This window comes from Doryrhamphus excisus, linkage group LG21 (assembly GCF_037039965.1).
Source record: "Doryrhamphus excisus strain RoL-2023G ecotype Guam linkage group LG21, RoL_Dexc_Guam_v1.1, whole genome shotgun sequence".
NCBI classification, from domain to species: domain Eukaryota; kingdom Metazoa; phylum Chordata; class Actinopteri; order Syngnathiformes; family Syngnathidae; genus Doryrhamphus; species Doryrhamphus excisus.
In genome coordinates, this window is record NC_136377.1 from 7,108,766 (window position 1) to 7,129,162 (window position 20,397).

At 40.2% G+C, this 20,397-nt stretch overlaps 2 protein-coding genes across 2 annotated transcripts; both read right to left on the reverse strand.

Annotated features, from left to right (window-relative positions):
* Window positions 1–25: 25 nt before the first annotated feature.
* acat1 (acetyl-CoA acetyltransferase 1) lies at window positions 26–6,063 on the reverse strand. Its single transcript, XM_058088003.2, has 12 exons — window positions 5,896–6,063; window positions 5,462–5,509; window positions 5,155–5,272; window positions 4,959–5,054; window positions 3,871–3,971; window positions 3,372–3,515; window positions 2,594–2,744; window positions 2,417–2,512; window positions 2,235–2,348; window positions 2,032–2,096; window positions 1,068–1,225; window positions 26–370 (listed from the first exon to the last, which is right to left on the reverse strand). Exons 1-12 carry the CDS (start codon window positions 5,944–5,946, stop codon window positions 250–252), a joined length of 1,263 nt encoding a protein of 420 aa, XP_057943986.2. The 5' UTR covers window positions 5,947–6,063; the 3' UTR covers window positions 26–249.
* A 112-nt stretch (window positions 6,064–6,175) lies between these two features.
* amot (angiomotin) lies at window positions 6,176–20,361 on the reverse strand. Its single transcript, XM_058088000.2, has 12 exons — window positions 20,066–20,361; window positions 16,782–17,744; window positions 15,334–15,889; window positions 13,974–14,118; window positions 13,556–13,648; window positions 13,254–13,399; window positions 12,102–12,251; window positions 10,803–10,999; window positions 9,252–9,380; window positions 8,864–9,102; window positions 8,511–8,765; window positions 6,176–7,790 (listed from the first exon to the last, which is right to left on the reverse strand). Exons 2-12 carry the CDS (start codon window positions 17,681–17,683, stop codon window positions 7,663–7,665), a joined length of 2,940 nt encoding a protein of 979 aa, XP_057943983.2. The 5' UTR covers window positions 17,684–17,744; window positions 20,066–20,361; the 3' UTR covers window positions 6,176–7,662.
* Between the last annotated feature and the right edge of the window lie 36 nt (window positions 20,362–20,397).

The following is a 20,397-nucleotide window of genomic DNA, read 5'->3' on the forward strand; positions in this document are numbered from 1 at the left end:
CCCAAAGAACAAATATGTAACAATATTTGTATAAGAACTATTTATTTAGCCATTCAATTCAAAGTTAAATATGAACTCAAACAGAGGAGTGTGACATGAATGTTTTCAGAGTCAAGTCCTTGTTTCTGTATGAATAAGGCCACCAGCACTGGAATCTTGATAATAAAAAAATGGATCTTATCAAAGCATTGGGAGTCTAACGGCTCTCAGCACACGTTCCACTAGAAACTAATGTTTTCATTTATCATTCTACAATTTCTGAATAATAATAGAAGAGGCTCCACCCCCTCCATTGCAGATACCTGCCAGACCGTACTGGCCGGACTTGAGGTTGTGCACCATGTGACCCACGATTCTTGCACCAGACATCCTGACGAGTGAGGAAAAAAGGAAGTTAGATGGGAGGGGGGGGACATCAACATGGCTTCAATACAGAATATGGAACTTTAGTACTACTGCTTCAATCCAGCATCAAATTTGAGTTTGAGTTTTGTGCATATTTTTTGGATTATTCTGTTTCCATATAATAATTAATACTCAGTGTGGGGCCTGCCACAGATGAAGTAGGACCGCCATACACAAATTTGGTGTTACTTTTTTTTTCCTTTTAGATTTGGCACTGGGGCTGCATGGTGGACAAGTGGTTAGCGCGCAGACCTCACAGCCAGGAGACCCGAGTTCAATCCCACCCTCTGCCATCTCTGTGTGGAGTCCCACATTCCAAAAACATGCTAGGTTAATTGGCCACTCCAAATTGTCCATAGGTATGAATGTGAGTGTGAATGGTTGTTTGTCTATATGTGCCCTGTCATTGGGCTCCAGCACTCCCCGCAACCCTCGTGAGGATAAGCGGTAAAAAATGAATGAATGAATGAATGAGATTTGGCACTGCCGGTTCGCCCTCACCCTTAAACACATTACAGTCGTCCCTCGCTGCATTGCGGTGAGAAATAAAGACGATGGGTTGTTGACGTAAGCTGGATCAACTTAAACCATTGGTTCCATTGTATTCTCCTACCCTCTCATATTGAGCCTGTATGGACCAGTAGTAACATCCTCAATCTCACCCGATGGGGTGTCCCAGCGACACAGCTCCCCCGTTGACATTGACTTTTTCCGGATCAATGTCCAGCATTTTAATGTTGGCCAGAACGACAACACTGAAGGCCTCATTGATCTCCCACATGGCGATATCATCTTTGGTGAGCCCGGCTGCATCCAGCGCCTAATAGGATATGTGAAGGATGTGTTAGGATACTAGAAGAACTATTAATAAGTTCTCTGTGGTGGTGGTATTATTCATCAAGGATGTACTACAGGAAGAGGAGTAGAGAGAGCTGGTGGACATCTTTATGCACTGGTTCAGCAGTCATGATTCATCACCTGCTTAGTTATAATATATATTGTTAGTAATGATGTTTGACATTGTTCAATTTTTTAAAGCAAATGTTAAATACGAAAACACACAAACTCGCTCACGGTTCATCCTCATTTCCGGAAATGACGTCATCTGGATAAATGCAGCTAAAGCAAAGTAAACAAAACGCTTCCTAAGGTAAACTTGGTTCAGTATATTTTTCAACAAAATAGCAGGCATGCCAAAATGTCGTGTTGCTGCTGGATGTTCATAATATCCGAGTTTGTTTTCTATTCCAATTGAGGAAGGTTTAAGACAATAATTGACGAAGCAAGTGCAGAGAACGAGAGACACACACTTACAATTCTGTGTTTTGAATGTGACTAATCTTTATCTCTTAAGTCCATTTTTTTTACCTGAGCAATATTACAACGATGATGTCACTTCCGGAAAAGAAGCTGAACCGCAAGACCTACTTCGTCATGGCTGGCTCCATGAAGTACAAATGTAATTTTTGCGTATGTACTGTTTACTTTGAAAAATGAACAATGTAAAACATAATTATAAACAATATATACTTTCCTTATTAAAGCAAAGTCGATTAATCATGTCAAGGGCCTTTTAAGGGCACACATCTATTCAGCTTCAGATACTCTGCAGCTCGGTACACTTACTTTGGGTACAGCAAATGCAGGAGCAATGGGGAAATCAATGGGTGCAACAGCAGCATCAGCAAAAGCTAAGTGGGGGTACAAAAACAGATAATTGAAGATACATATTATTGGTCTAAATTAAGAATTTCTTAGCATAAAATGGCTAAATGCTGCTTTATTTGATGGCAGACAAATCTGACTTCTTGCTTGGTGTGTGGACTTACATACAATCCTGGCCAGGGGAGTGACATTGAGTCTTTTTGCGGCATCTGCTGTCATTAAAACAAGGGCAGCCGCCCCGTCATTCAGAGTGCTGGCATTGGCTGCAGTAACTGTGCCTGCAAAAAGTGAACAAAAATACCCTAAGTAAGGCATTTTACTGAATAAGGAGTATAAAAAACATTACCGTTTTCTTTCTGGAATACTGCCTTAAGTTTGGGGACTTTGCTGAAATCCACCCGCCTCCACTCCTCGTCCTCGGATACAACCACATCAGGTTTTCCTGGGGGGGGGATGGATAAAAAAAACTAACGTGACCATTACTTGTAGCTTAAAAAAAAATCTCACAGGTTTTGGCACAAACCTCTCTGAGGGATGCTAACAGGTACAATCTCCTTGGCCAACACGCCGGACTCGTATGCCATCTTGCTGCGAGTATAGGAGCCGATAGCATACTTGTCCTGCTCATCCCTGGAGATGCTACTGTTCTTAGCCGTGTTCTCTGCACAGTTGCCCTGTTTGGGAAAACACATCACAAAATTCAGCTCAGTAATGTGAAACACTCTATAGAAGATTTTCCGCTAAATTAAAAAAATATATATATATATATTGTAGTAATATTAAAACGGGAAACTAGAGTTCATTCATTCATTTTCTACCGCTGTTCCTCGTGCTGGAGCCTATCCCAGCTGTCTTCTTCAGGCGAGAGGCGGGGGTACACCCTGGACTGGTTGGCCAGCCAATCACAGGGCACATATAGACAAACAACCATTCACACTCACATTCATACCTATGGACAATTTGGAGTAAAAAAAAATTGAAGTCAAAAATTGTCAACCCATCAAAAATCTCAAGAGGTCTGACACACTGTGTCATCTTTCAAAGAACACATTACTAACAGCACTAAATTCATCACACAGCAACTTAACACTCAAATGATTAATTCATTAATTCATTCATTTTCTACCGCTTATCCTCACAAGGGTCACGGGGGTGCTGGAGCCTATCCCAGCTGTCTTCGGGCGAGAGGCGGGGTACACCCTGGACTGGTTGGCCAGCCAATCACAGGGCACATATAGACAAACAACCATTCACACTCACATTCATACCTATGGACAATTTGGAGTCGCTAGCATGTTTACCATGTGGAATTTATTGTAGACATCAGTGAGTCCATCCTTCACAATGAGGTCTTCCATCCTCACACCGCCATAGGCTGGTGTTTCTCTAGCCATCACGTAGGGTACGTTAGACATGCTCTCCATACCTCCTGCCACCATCACATCCTTAACAAAAATGAACACACATAAGCTCCTTTTGAATGGCTGGTTTCTAAGTAACGTAGTGTGGATCCCCGCATATTTATTTATTGTAGTAATGACTTGTACCAATACCAGGTAATACAGGTCAAATGTACAAAAATACCACAATTTTCACATGTCTTTGTTTTTTCATCTAGCTTAGAGAGTGACGCCCGTCTGTTACGTCCCTGCAGTGATCCCAAAACCTATTCTGAGTGACTTCCCATCAGATTTGATCATCTGTATAGAAAAATACAGCCCCTTAATAGAAACATACGTATGTGTGTGAGGCATGAGTTTTATACCATGCACCACTTCTGGTGGATCTCAGGACAGCTACCTGGTGTCCGCACATTAGACTCTGTGCTGACATCATGATGGACTTCATCCCAGAGGCACACACTTTGTTGATGGTTGTTGCGGGCGTGCCAAGTGTCAAACCTGAAAGGATGAATAAATACAGAATAAAAGATAAAACACGGTGTGTATCTGAGAGTTTATAGATATGAAAGGGCGCGGGTCTGACTATCACGGACAACAAACACGCACAAATATATATTTATCGACACCGTGCATTAGAATTTACTGTTACAGTATAGTAAACAGCAAACAATTTGGCCTGTCATTCTGCTTTTCTTCCACCAGATGGCATAGTAGCTCAAATGAAGCCTCAGGAAGTTGTAGCTTGATGGAACAATTTGAATGAAAGCTTCAATGCTTCACAGGCCATCACTTGTAGAAGCTGATGTTTGCAGTTAGAATAGACCATGTATGACACTGCACCCATTATTCATAAAAACAGTGAAAATGACAGCTTTATGCTGGGAAAAAAAATGCAGTTTCCCCAACCATTATTTGGATAAAATGACAACATCACGACGAGTGTCCAATCCAACCCCAAAACCCCCAATTAAAAATAGAATTACCGTATTTTCTGAACTATAAGTCGCTCCAGAGTATAAGTTGCACAAGGCTAAAAATGCATAATTAGGTAGAAAGAAAAACATACACAAGTCGCACTGGAGTATAAGTTGCATTTTTTGTGGGTAATTTATTTTACAAACTACTTAACCAAAACAGACATTACGTCCTCTTGGAAGGCAAGTTCTAACAATAAAATCATAGAGAACAGGCTGAATAGGTGTAAGATATGCTAACACAATGGTTATTCAGCTACACAAAAAATAAACATGAACACAAAAGGTGTCCAGTGTTTATGTAACATAAACACTTTTTTCATTTATAAGTCGCTCTGGAGTATAAGTCGCAGGAACCAGCCAACCTATGAAAAAAGTGGGACTTATAGTCCAGAAAATACAGTATATGCATTTAATATGCACTTACGTCAATTGCAATGACCATCAAGCTATTATTTTCAATGTATTTGAAACATGTATACATGTACATAGAGTATATACACAGTCATACCTGCCCCAATCAAGGCTTGTCTGGTGGGTGCCTGTCCTTCTCCTGCTTGGAGCACATTGCCCATGTAGACCTCATCCACATCTTCAGGCTTTATTCCTAAATTAAAAAAAAACATATTAATGTCAAAACACATTGGAACAAAATTACTGATAAATCTGTATGCTGCAGAAACCAAGTGCAAAGTGTTGCATCGAACCTGCTTTATCTATGGCTCCCTTTATGGCAATAGAGCCCAGTTTGGTAGCTGGAACCGCTGCCAGGGTGCCCTTGAAGGATCCCATTGGAGTACGCACTGCACTGACAATGACCACTTCCTGAAAGCATCATATTATATTACATGAAAGCACTACATGTTGCATGAAATCATAGTATGAAACCATTACACATACATGAAATCAGTATATTCATAGTTTAAAACAATCCACGCTACAAGAAATCATCAAATTGCATTAAATCATGTTCAAATCATTACATGTTGCAACAGTGACAAGTTCTGCACTTACATTGAGAGCAGGACGGGAGGTGTAGGTTCTTGCCAGGTACTTTTGAATCTAAATGAGAAGAATGTGATGTATGATGAACGCACACATAAATCAATTTAGCGACAATGAAGAGAAGGCTAGCTAGGTTAGGTTAAGTAGGTAAAAGTTGACGTGGTCGTAATATAAGAATAAGTTATTTTACGGTCAAGTGGGTGCTTAATCCTAGCAAATTAAGGTCCGTTCTTAAACAATAAGTCATTAGTTTAATTTTTTAAAGGCGTCATATATGTTTGTTTTGCGTAAGGACGCTGCTGCTACTATCAGGTAAGCTAGTTAGCTTAGCACCCTATGTTGACAACCGCAAGGGTCAGTGAGACGAGCTAATGCTACCAGAATGCTAATGCTAGCAGAAGAACAAAACAAGCTAAGTGTGAAACGAACACTTCCATATTTACCAGACGCTTGCATGTTTGAGCGCGGGTGGTTAAAAGTCCACCGGGTGACATTTTGAGGCTGTGGAAAGGAGCGAAGTCACGTTTAAAGACACTTCACCTTCACGCTGGGAAGACCGATACCGATGTTGACGGGTCCGATACCAAGGTCGGTGTCAGTATCGCTTCGATACCAGCGTGATGAGATATTTTTTTGTGGAGAAATCGTTGATTTAACACCATGTTCAGCTGGAGCCAATGAAGACAAAAATGTTGATTTGATAGTTTACTTCAATGTTTCTTCATAGACATGCCAGTGACAACTGAAATTGTAAGGATACAAAACAGTTAGGCTATGTACACAATTGTGATACATTCATGTTATTCTATGCACTGTAAACAGTAGCATTTTCAAGTGCCCAGCAGGGGGCGCCTTCAAATATAGATTTAACAAAGCATTGTTATGCATCAATTTTAAATAAACCTAGCATATAATTATTATTATTATTGACCTTTCATGTATTTGTAAGGAGGTGAGTAATAATTATTCATTAAGTCATTCATTTTCTACCGCTTTTTCCTCACGAGGGTCGCAGGGGTGCTGGAGCCTATCCCAGCTGTCTTCGGGCGAGAGGCGGGGTACACCCTGGACTGGTGGCCAGCCAATCACAGGGCTCATATAGACAAACAACCATTCATACTCACATTTAAAAAAAAATTTGAGTCAAAAATTGTCAACCCATCGAAAATCTCAAGAGGTCTGACACACTGTGTCATCTTTCAAAGAACACATTACTAACAGCACTAAATTCATCACACAGCAACTTAACACTCAAATGATTCATTCATTCATTTTCTACCACTTATCCTTACGAGGGTCACGTGGGGTGCTGGAGCCTATCCCAGCTGTCTTCGGGCAAGAGGCGGGGTACACCCCGGACCGGTCGCCAGCCTAGACAAACAACCATTCACACTCACATTCATACTTATGGACAATTTGGAGTTAACCTAGCAACCTAGCCAATTAACACAGACGCACAGACGAGGCCCTTCAGTCACGAGGGATGTCCCACATAGCCAGTTACCGTTTGACACCCCTGCACAACCCGAAGCTCCATTGTTCCATAGAATTATCATGATGCCGCATTGCATTTTGAAGCTCTATTTACAACCTCCTTCAATGTAAATCCTTCTTAAAACTCCGATTAGGAGTGTATTTGAAATGCAGTGTGAATATAACGTATATAATAATGTGTATATTACATAGTGTGTTATATGTTGTATACAATATTGGGCCACAATTGACATAAGTGTGTTTATACATTTTTGTGTTACCCTGTATATGTAATGTAGGATAATAAGGCAAAAATAAATCTGAATGGAATCATTTCAAAATGCATCATTCTTATGCTTAACTTTTGTTAGCGTTAATGCAGTATTATTTGCATTTATGGTGACAGTTTGTTGGGACACTGGATGTTTAGATACTATATAACGTCACATGAGTAAATACACACATAATAAATTATTATGGACATTATTCATGGTTTGTTTTAACAAATATTTAACCAAATACTGATCTTAAAGGAAGCGCAAAAACAAGATTGTCTGATTGCAGTTGTTAAATGTTTACAAGGAAATTTGATTTTAAAATGCGCTTACTTGCTCATTAGTTGTATTCTTCATTATACTTTGTTGGGACACAGCTAATAAAGGAGAATGAATTTTACCGTACACATTTTGTTCTTATTAAGCTGCCACCTATTCGTTCATTTGGATGAGGTCAGTGGATCAGATGAGAATTTCCATCAAATCTTTGTCCACTTCCTGCTGGGGGGGTGTGGCTGGGAGGTGTTGCTGCGAGTGGGACGAAGCGGGGACCCTTCTCTCCAGGGTGCTGCAGTGAAATACCGGACCATCTAGGAGTGACATAAAAACAAAGTGACTATAAGTTGTAATACATAGAAGCATAGGAGCAGAGAAAATGGTGATGCAATTCTGCTTCCACCAAAGGGAGCCATAGGACCCAAAACCCAGAGGGAAGCTGACGTCATTGCAGCGCCCCAATAAATGCGTTGCTCAGACGCAATGCCTAATAGGAAAACTTTAAAATGTTTTTTATTATTATTTTAAATTCCTGTTTGGACATGTTTGTATATTTGTACAAAATACGTTTTGAGTGTTAAAGTGTTATGTGTTGTATTTGGCATATCCTGTGATTTCCTGTGAGCTCAGAAATGGGTTCTTTACTCGTATTATGTCTACTATGTTGGGTAATATGAGTGTAAATATGACTGTAGGGGTGCTAGTTCATGTCTAGAGGGCTCTAACAATTTTAAAACAATTATTAGGAAGGTCGTAAACAAGTTTGCTATGTTGTAGCTACAAAAATATTTGATTTATAAATAAGGAATTAAGCCTATTTTGTGGAAATTCACTTATCACGATCGGGTCTGGAAGCAATTCACTGTGATAAACGAGGGATTGGTATATTCAATGTATATATATTATATTTTTATTTTTTATTTTTATGATAAAATTACCAGCCAGTAGTACACTAAAAAGCTAAGCAGTTTTATGTTGTATGTGTATACGAATGCTATCAAAGAGAAAGCATATTTCTCAGTTTGTTATCTTACCTAGTCCACGGTCAGGGATGTAGTTGGGACTCGGACTGGACAGTCGGCTTGGCAGGGTCATGCTCTGAAGGGCCGGGGTGCCGGGCTTACTGGTGTCCTGGTTCTGATTCTTATCAGTCTGTGTGCAGCTGTCTCTGCTGCCAGTCTTCGAGTGGACCGCTGCCACTTGTGTGGAAGAAAACACCGGGGAAGGAGATGACGATATCGACTCTGCTCGAAGAGAGTCTGTGCGGAATTCCGGACTCAACAGAACCCCTGCAGAACAAATGAAAACTCCTCGTGATTCCATGACCATAACAATCGCTCCCACTGTTGGTGGAAGTGTGGAGTCTAGAAGTTACCGGGTTACTTACCCAGGCTGCCTTTCCAGTTGGTATCCTTGCGTTCTTCAGTTATGGGTGAGCTACTGAGTCCAAGGCTGTGGTAGAGCAGACCTGAACTACCAGATCCAGTATTAGAAATGGACATCAAAGACTTAGACGGCCTCATTGTTGGTGGCACGTCCAACTTGACTGGTTCTTTTTTAGAACGCTGGTGAAGCACCTTGATCATAGCATCCTTCTCTATTATCTGGGCATGGAGGTTCTTTATCCTGAGGACAAAGAGAGAGCTAAGTTGACCCCATCCAAACACTGCAAGATCTCAATCCAATACAGCAAAGTTGCTTTTCTTGTTTACTGTGCAGCTCCTTCAAGCACTATGGCTTCTCATTTATATTACAATACCGCTATTCTGTAGTACCTGCTTTCCATGTCCAAACAGCGTCGATTCGCCATTAGAATCTCTTCTTCTTCTTTCTGAATGCGGGCCTCCACCGATGTGTCATAGCTGCTGCTGGGAGAATGGCTTAGCATTGCTACGGATGTATCTCTGCAATACACAACAGAATCCTGCTTTAGGCTGTAGTCAAAACTCCACTTTGTTCACTTGAAGAGCAGTCAGTGTTGAGATTGAACTGCTGTGGAATGGTAAATGTATTAACATGGATAAGCCTAATGGTAATGGTAATGGTTTTATTTCATTTGAACATGCATCAGATTACAATTGAATGCATCACATAATCAGTTCACAGTTCCACATGTCCAAAAGGAGTAGGAAGAAGCAAAGCTTATTAAATCCTACCCCTCCATCTGGTACTTTTACAATCAGTAACTGTTACATTTGTTCACTTCCTGCTTTCCTAATATAGTTTAAGTTTTTTTTATTTATTTTTTTCATTAAATTAAATTAAATTAAATTAAATTAAATTAAATTAAATTAAATTAAATTAAATTAAATTAAATTAAATTAAATTAAATTTCACGTACCAAAGTAGAGGTGATATGACCATACAATGACATAATGGGTACCATAGTAAGTGTCAATATAGTGATATATATATAATAGCACATCATGACTGGTTCAAGACTCTTCATCCTTCATCATTACGGATATGTAAAAAATGCTGTGCTTTTGCTGACTTACTTTCAGTTTTGACGACTAAATAACGTGCCACGAGGCCAAATACGGTAAATTTGTGAGTACCAGCAATTTGATAAAGAAGGTATGAAATAATATTACAGTCCATCTTTGATTCCATCCATTGGTTTTTACTAGAATTATTCTCCATGAAATGTATTTTTTGTTAATATTTGTGTGAGTCAGGAACAGATATACGTTACTTTTTATGGGAAAAATTGCCTTGTCTTCATATGTTGTGGTTTTTGTTTGAACTTTTGGAACAAATTAATAACAAAAAACGAGTTATAACTGTATAAATATTCATTCATTTTCTACCGCTTATCCTCACGAGGGTCGCGGGGGATGCTGGAGCCTATCCCAGCAGTCTTCGGGCGAGAGGCGGGGTACACCCTGGACTGGTTGCCAGCCAATAACAGGGCACATATAGACAAACAACCATTCACACTCACATTCATACCTATGGACAATTTGGAGTCGCTAATTAACCTAGCATGTTTTTGGGATGTGGGAGGAAATCGGAGTACCCGGAGAAAACCCACACATGCACGGGGAGAACAGAGATGGCCGAGGGTGGGATTGAACTCGGGTCTCCACCATGCAGCCAGTATGAATATTGCATACATAAAAAAATGAAGGATACGGGGGCCACTTTGATACATTTTGTACATTAAAGATGCTAAAAGCAATGCAATGTGGGTTGAATGCTAGCTGAAAAGCTAGCTTTGTGTTACAGCTGACAAAGAAATTTAGTCTAATCTCCAATAATATCTCTCATTAATAATTAATTTGTTTTCAAATACAATCATGCATATGATGTCCTTCTACCGGTACCTTTGAGTAGCAACAGAAGCAGCGGCCTCCAGGGCAAACTGCCTCATGACGCTCTCCTCCAGATACTTTTGCTCCCACTTGGTCATGTCAGCCTCCAGGGCCAAAATCCGCTCTTCCTTCTCCCTTAGGCGCTCCATTAGCGCGGTGGCAGTGTACTCTGATGGGACCACGCCATTGTTTTGAGTGCCTCCCTGGCGCTGGAGGGAAATGGACAAAACACTTTGCTTTATGCTCCCACTTTTCATAGCTGAATGTGCTAACTGGTTTTAAAGAGGGAACTAACCGAGAGAAGAGAATGAGCAATTCAAATGTCAAATCGAGTTGAAAAATAACTAAGTAGCAGAATAATATTATAATAGTCCCCTGGAGATGCACAGGATATGAATGAATGTAGTTGACATTCAAAAAATCCCCCCCCCCAAAAAAAACAAGTAAGGAACAAGAACCGAGATATAATTTTCCCACTTTTGTTCAGATTTAGTAGAGATACTCAATTGTTTTAGGCCACCATTAAATGTACACAAGTACATACAATCTATACTGCAAAACCACTGCTCAAGCTCTGCAACCATTGTGTCCAGTGGACAGTGATCAATGATATAATAATCATTATTATATTATTAATTAGCCTATTATTATTATTACTATCATCATTATTCTTCTTTTGATTGATTTGATTGATTGCTTATTGGCTTACTTATTACCCTGCTTTTGCCCTATTATATACAAATTGTCAGAGATTAAAAAAAAAAACAATAAAAAATATCACATTATTTAGGGGGGCTTGTGAACATTTTAGGCCATATTTTAAAATAGGCTTGCTTATTAGCCTGCTTTTGTCCTATTATATAAAAATTGTCAGAGATTTTTTAAAAAAATCAATAAAAAATATCAAATTATTTAGGGGGGGCTTATGAACATTTTAGGCCATTTTTTAAAATAGGCTTGCTTATTAGCCTGCTTTTGCCCTATTATATGAAATGTGTCAGAGATTTTTTTGTAAAAAAAAAATATATATATATATTTATTATATATATATATATATATTTTAATCTATTTAAAAAAATCAATAAAAAATATCAATTGATTTAGGGGGGCTTTGTCCCTCTAAAATAGGCCTAATGACGCCACTGGGTGTAACTGTATCATAAAGAAGACCTTTCAAAGAAAGATTCGTGTAACAGTATACGTTTCACTGTTGTAACAGGCAGGCTCTCTGGGAGTCACTGAACCGCCGACACGGCCAAAAATGAAAACAAGTTTGACCATCCTGATCTAAATAAATGTGTCCTTGGTTACCTGTTGCATGCGTAGCGATTCCAGCTCTCTCTCCAGCCTCGTACGAAGTCGATGCTCGAGTTGTTCTCTCTTCTCGCAGGCTGCCTGCAGCTGAGCGAGAGCCTGCTGCATTCTCTCCACCTTCTCCACATAAACTTGTTTCTTCTTTAGCTGTGCAACACACACACACAGTATAGTACATGTATACAATTTCAATACAGTGGATTTGCGCATGTTCACGATTCATTCATTTTCTAACCGCTTATCCTCACGAGGGTTGCGGTGGGTGCTGGAGCCTATCCCAGCTGTCTTCGGGCGAGAGGCAGGGTACACCCTGGACTGGTGGCCAGCCAATCACAGGGCACATATAGACAAACAACCATTCACACTCACATTCATACCTATGGACAATTTGGAGTCGCCAATTAACCAGTGGCTAATAGTCTAAAAATAAAGAATTTCAAGAAATGCTGCAAATGTTTGACAGACAGTATGAATGGCCTGCAAGAAAATACGTGTCACAAACGGCAATTCCACAACTTCACAGAGTGAACGATGATGCAATATTTCCTTTACTATATCATGATATGGCATCATAATTTTTGGTCTATTAATATTAATATATTTTGTGGCCGTATTCAACCACAAAACAGTAATTCATTCATTCATTTTCTACCACTTATCCTCACGAGGTTTGCGGGGGTTGCTGGAGCCTATCCCAGCTGTCTTCTTCAGGCGAGAGGCGGGGTACACCCTGGACTGATGGCCAGCCAATCACAGAGCACATATAGACAAACAACCATTCAAACTCACATTCATACCTATGGACAATTTGGAGTCGCTAATTAACCTAGCATGTTTTTGGAATGTGGCAGGAAACCGGAGTACCCGGAGAAAGCCCACGCATGCACGGGGAGAACATGCAAACTCCACACAGAGATAGCCGAGGGTGGAATTGAACTCAGGTCTCCTAGCTGTGAGCTCTGCGCGCTAACCAAGTCGTCTTAACTATGAAAATATTACACATATTGAATCCTACCTCACAGAAAATTCACTTATCACGGTTGGGTCTGGAATCAAAGTACCATGATAAACGAGGGACTCCTGTTCCCATGACAAGAATCAGACATGCGGGATGTGGCCAGTGGGCCGCCAGTTGTACAACACTCTTACCTCCTCCTCTAATTTGACCACTTTGGCTTGGGCGTTATTCAGAGCCTGGTCTCTGATTTCAATGTGTCTCCTCTGGTCCTCTGTGATGGAGCGCAGTGCATTGAGCTCCATCTCTACTTTTTCCTTCTCACATATCGTCTCTTTGTCTAAACATGAACAAAGTACACATTTTTATCATAAGTAACTCATCTTTGCATTTTTTAAGGCAACACGCTTACTTAGGGTTGTTATTGCATGTCTAGAGGGCGCTAATAATGCTAATATTAAAAAATATGTGTGCATTAGTGAGTATTTGTTCTTACTCTGTGCAAGCAGCTGTGATATGGTCTTCAGGTTATCTTCTGAGCCATCATTCTCTTTAGCCGTCATCTGCTTATTGGCCGTCTCCATGCGCTCTTTTAGACAAGAACACACATCATTAATATCTGAACTGTGATGCAGGAAAAATATATATAAAAAATAAAAAAGTCCCAGACGGCGAATTAAAATACATTGCAGTTCAAATTCTTCACTCTATCACAGTTTTCCAAACAATAAACATTAATCCGTTCCAGAAGGTTCGACTCAAGCCAAAACGGACTCAAACCAAGACGAATTTTCCCATAGAAAATAATGTAAATCCAATTCAATCAGTTCCAGACACCCCAAAATTTGAACACAAAACAACATTTTATCGACAATAATTATAGTTTTACATGCAAAAAAATGATGCTGTCTTACCTCTGAGGTCCCTGTTAAAGTCATGCAGCCGCCGGACCTCCAACTCGAGCTTGTTCCTCATCGTTTTCTCCAGGGCCTCCCGTTTAGAGGAGGATTTAGCGAGGGTTTCGTAAGCCTCTGACACAAGCTGGATTTCTGTTTCCAACTGTCAAAGGAAGTCAATGGAATTAAGAGAAATATCACAAATACCAACCAATGACAAAAATAAGTATAAGAGGACATTATTAATTACAAGTCATTAGTGATAGTAATCATAAGCTGGGCAATCATTCATTCATTTTCTACCGCTTATCCTCACGACTGAAATGGCAACACATATACCGTAAATCCTTTTTTCGCCTTTAGAGATCTCCTTTACTTTAATCACTGTGCTGCTCGTGAGTCATCAAACTTGCAACCCATCGGAAATCTCAAGAGGTCAACAGTCTGACACAATATGTCACATTGTTCACAGCACTAAATTCATCACACAGCAACTTAACGCTCAAATGATTCATTCATTCATTTTCTACCGCTTATCCTCACTAGGATGGCGGGGGTGCAGAAGCCTATCCCAGCTGTCTTCGGGCAAGAGGCGGGGTACACCCTGGACTGGTCGCCAGCCAATCACAGGGCACATATAGACAAACAACCATTCACACTCACATTCATACCTATGGACAATTTGTAGTCGCCAATTAACCTAGCATGTTTTTGGAATGTCCACCGTATTTTATTTAGTTTTTGGGGATCATCTGGCAAAATGAAGATTTCTTTCCCACAAAAAAAGATGTGACTTTTGTGTGTTTGCAAAGAAAAAGCAATGTTGGTGGTTCAAAAACTGTGATTTTGGCTGCCAGAACACAACTGTCGCCTAAATGAAAAGCCAAAACGACAATTTACATCTGTACTTGTGTACAATGGAATGGGTGGAATTGAACCCGGGTCTCCTAGCTGTGAGGTCTGCGCGCTAACCACTATTCATTCATTCATTCATTCATTTTCTACCGCTTATCCTCACTAGGGTTGCAGGGGTGTGCTGGAGCCTATCCCAGCTGTCTTCGGGCGAGAGGTGGGGTACACCCTGGACTGGTGGCCAGCCAATCACAGGGCACATATAGACAAACAACCATTCACACTCACATTCATACCTATGGACAATTTGGAGTCGCCAATTAACCTAGCATGTTTTTGGAATATGGGAGGAAACCGGAGTACCCGGAGAAAACCTACGCATGCACGGGGAGAACATGCAAACTCCACACAGAGATGTGGAATTGAACCCGGGTCTCCTAGCTGTGAGGTCTGCGCGCTTAACCACTAGACCGCCATATTTTCATGTGTTTTTTTCCAGCAACAAGAAAAAGTGTTCCAATGTTACCTTGTGCAGCTTGGTGACTTTCTCACGACAAGCCTCCATCTCCTGCCTCAGAATTCGGTTCTCTTCGGTCAGCACGTCCACTCTCTGTTGGACTTGTGTCACCATTGCAAAGGATTCCCCCTGCAGGTGGGAGTAAGAATGCAGATGGGGGAAATGTCCAGCCTGAACAAAAGGCTGAGTCTGGGGAGGGAGCGGCCCTTGGAAATGCTGTAGTTGATACTGATGATTCTGCTGCTGTTTGTTGTAACTCCGTGGTGTGGAACTGTAGGGGTTGCTAGGGAAACCGTGACATCTTTGCGGCGTCGGCGTGAAAGTCTCCCCTACCTGATGGGAAACAACACCATGTAGATTGCGAAGCCCCATGCTGGGCAAGGTGTGAACCTGACTCTGTGGTTGTTGCTGGAGGAAGGAGGGGTGAGAGGAGTGGGAGACGTGGGGTACGCTACAGAGAGTTGAGGACTGGGCGCGGGACAGAGAACCAACAGAGGTGACTGAAGAGGTGGGGCTGTGCTGGTGAAGGGACTTCTGGAAAGTTCCTGAACCATCTTTACTGGACCTGACAGGAGTAGAACACCAATGTTTTGTTAACAGCTGGAATAATTATGATCTGGAAACCTCATATTACAAATATACAACATAATGTGGCCAGAAATATTTCAATATTGGACAAAGCAAAATTTGTTCTCAGTCAGAAATCACTCCACACTCTTTATTGCTCTCTGGTTCTACCATATCTTACTTATTGTGTGGAAATATGGGGTAATAACTATAAAGGCAATCTTCACTCGCTAAATGTACTGCAAAAAAGGCCAGTAAGGATAATTCATAATGCTTAACTCCTTATTTCTAAAATCACAAAAACTTACTGATATAGTTAATCTTCAAACAGCTAAAATAATGCATAAGGCTAAAAACAACCAATTACCTAAAAATGTCATCCAATACTTCTCTACAAGAGAGGAGAAATATGATCTCAGGGAAGAACTACATTTGAAACACTTGTTAGGACTACATTTAAAAATAAAAATAAAAATAAAAATAAAAATAAAAATAAAAATAAAAATAAAAATAAAAATAAAAATAAAAATAAAAATAAAAATAAAAATAAAAATAAAAATAAAAATAAAAATAAAAATAATTAAAAAAACTTAAATTATATTAGGAAAGCAGGAAGTGAACAAATGTAACAGTTACTGATTGTAAAAGTACCAGATGGAGGGGTAGGATTTAATAAGCTTTGCTTCTTCCTACTCCTTTTGGACATGTGGAACTGTGAACTGATTATGATGCATTCAATTGTAATCTGATGCATGTTCAAATGAAATTAAACCATTACCATTACCAACAGATTTCTGATGTTAAGGTGTGGATCAACCTTCCATCTCCTCCTCATTGTTAAATGTTTTTATCAATTTAATTTGTCATAATTATTATAATAATTATCTTACCTAAAGGAGCCATACTCTGGTGGGGGCTGATATCGCACGTGGGGCACTTCCCTTGACTGCTCCTGATGAAAAGCCCCCCCAGTCTCTTGCTGCATACTCGGTGAGCCCATTCCTTTAAAGGGGTAGTCTGGAGGTGGGCCGCGATGCTGGGGTTTGTAGTAATCACCTGGCTGCCCTGGAGGGGCCAACTGGGGGGAGAGTGACGAGCTGATGACTGGAGCATGCGCCTTAACTCCACTTGTGGCCAGGGAGAGCTGCATCAGACGTTCACTCAGAGATCTAACGTGCCCTTGTTTGAGATCCTTTAGTCCGTCATCTTGGTGGACCTTAATCGCCCCGTTAACGCGCTGCACGGTGGGCCGACCTTCGGTGCGCACTTTGGCGTCAGTGACTCCAGTGACGTAGAAGGTGGCGCCCGCTGAGGAAGCCAGCGTGTTCTGCTGGGACTGGCTGCTCTGCTGCTGAAGCTGAGGAGGTGGACCATGGCCACGGAAGTATTGTGACTGGACCTTAGCTTCCTCGTAAGTAGGCAGGTCCTCCAGGTTTAGGCACTGACCCTGGTTCGTCGAAACACATCCGCTGCTGCCACCTCCTCCAGTTATGGAACCAACTCCCCCTCCGTTGCTCCCACAACCTCCTACCACTCTGGAGCCCAACTTCTCCAGGCTGTCTGACTGTAGCTCTTGTCCCTGGGGCTCCTGCCTGGCAATATGGGGGGTCATGGAATGGTCTTCGGAAGGGCCACCCTGCCCGTGCGATACACCTCCAGATACGGCTCCTCCTTGCTGCTGCATTACAAAACTTCGATTCATTTGCTCCTGCAGGAGACGCTGCAGGACGGTGCTATTGCCGCCTCCTGCACTGGAGCTGCTGCTTGGTGTCTCTTCGGTAGCGGTCCTCATCTACGTCTTGCGCGGGCGACACGTTTAAAGAAAGCCGAGCTCGACTGAAGGCCTTAACTTCCTAGAGAGAAAGAACAATGTTGAGGGAAGAAATGGATGACAATTCTAATTTGGAGGAAATGAAGGACGAAAAAAATTGGGGAAGCGCACAGAAATACATTTTCCACCTAATTTTCAAAATATTATAATTTTATTGATGGGTTATCACATATGAGAACATTTCAATATTTCAAGTTTATGCTAATACAGTGATATTATATTGTTTATTCCCACAAAATTGTGACTTTTTCTTGGTAGAATATTATTTTTTCTATTACTATTTTAACAGCTGTTTTACCTTTTTTGCTGTTGTCGTTTTTTAATTTGATGATGACTTTATTCCCATAATATTTTTCCATTATTCACATAACATTACAACTTTTTTTTTTTTTACAGCTAAAATTACAGCTTTATTTATTGTTTTGTTTATCTCCGCCAAACAACGGTAGACACATACCATATATAAACACCATAGAAACTATAATGCAAGGTGTTAGCATGCTAATATTAACATAGTAGCATTTTTTCCACAGGTTGACATAATTATGTTAGCATGCTAACATAATTACCCTATAATTTTTAGCATTTGTGGAGTTAGGCACGGATACAAACACTTAGCGCTATCACGCGAGGTGATAGAATGCTAATGTTAACATATTAGCATTGTTAGCATTCTTCCATGCAAACTCTTCCATGGCATGTTTTCATGCTCAAGTAATCTTAACAGCTGTTTTTACCTTTTTTGCTGTTGTCATTTTTTAATTTCATGATGACTTTATTCCCATAATATTTTTCCATTATTCACATAACATTACAACTTTTCCCGCAACCTAATTTTCCAAAAAATTACAGCTTTATTTATTGTTTTGTTTATCTTCGCCAAGCAACGGTAGACACATACCATATATAAACACCATAAACACTATAATGCAAGGTGTTAGCATGCTAATATTAACATAGTAGCATTTTTCCCACAGGTTGACATAATTATGTTAGTATGCTAACAATTACCCTATAATTTTTAGCATTTGTGGAGTTAGTCACTTATACAAACACTTTAAGTCATGCAAACTCTTCCATGGCATGTTTTCATGCTCAGTGAATATAAATAGATAGGACTAATATTTATCGTGCAAATCACAATATGGGGAAGAAAACAATGGGTTTCTCCATTGAAACTGATATTTTCCTGAAACTTACCTATGTTCGACTGTTGATTAGTTCAGAACGGAAAAAGGTAAAAACATAAAACTTTTTCAAAAGTACACAAGTATGTCGGTTTGTTACCTCTGCCAAGCAACGATAGACACATACCGTATATAAACACCATAATCACTCAATGCAAGGTGTTAGCATGCTAATATTAACATAGTGGCATTTTTTCCATAGTTCGACATAATTATGTTAGCATGCTAACATAATTACCCTATAATTTTTAGCATTTGTGGAGTTAGGCGCTTATACAAACACTTAGCGCTATCACGCTAGGTGATAGAATGCTAATGTTAACATATTAGCATTGTTAGCATTATTTAAGTCATGCAAACTCTTCCATGGCATGTTTTCATGCTCAGGGAATATAAATAGATAGGACTAATATTTATGGTGCAAATCACAATATGGGGAGGAAAACATTTTTAGTCAGGAACAGATATTTTCCTGAAACCTACCTATGTTCAACTGTTGATTAGTACAGAATGGAAAAAGGTAAAAACAGAAAACTTTTTCAAAAGTACACAAGTATGTCGGTATCTAAAACATGGAAGACCCATGTTGCTTGTGTCATTAAAATAATAAACATGTTTTGTTTTTTTTTTGGCTCACTTTTCATGTCGCACAGGCAACTATGCATATTAGAGGATGATGTTTACCTTATTTCTGCCTGTTCACGGTCACATTTAGCATTTATCACCTGCTCTCTCATTGTATTGTATAATCATCCCTCCCAGTGAAAGAATGGTTCAAATAAACACTTTAAGAGAAGATTAGGTTCTATCGCTGACCCACAAAACACGAATGAAAGGATTGAATGGAGAAAGGTGACAAACAGTTGTGAAATGACGTACAGTACAAGTTTTGTTAGCAGATTCTGATAGCCCTTGGGGACAGTTAGAAACCCTAAAAGTGGATGGAAGAACTATCTACTGTCAAGACAGGAAACGTTGCGTTTACTGCCCCTACGTTCCACTGCCAAAGATGAAGTTCACGTTAACTCTTTCGAGCATCCCTACTGTAAAGTCCCGAAGAACAACTTTTTATTGTGCTATTATATCGCCGTGGACTGTACGCCATTGTACAAAAGAGCAGACCAACCCGGGATTATAGAAACTTTTTTTTTTTTACCTTTCAAGTGAAACTCCTTCAACACGACTTCAGTGGAGACATGTTCCTCAGATCTCCCTTCCCGCTACACAAAGCTAAACATCAAAAAGTCAACATAAAAAGTCAACAAAACACAAAAAATACCTGTCCTCGACCGCAAATCTGTGCTTTTAAACAAACAATTAAGTCTTTCCAGCGTTTTTAGTCCTTGTTGCTACTTTCATGTTTTTCCATAAAAAGGGAGGTCCTGAGAGCAGGAAGCAAAAAACCCTCATCCGGTTTGCGGCACGAAAGAATGCTGCACACATCAAGTATCTCATTTCGATGGATGGATGTTGGGATAGCTCCTGTTC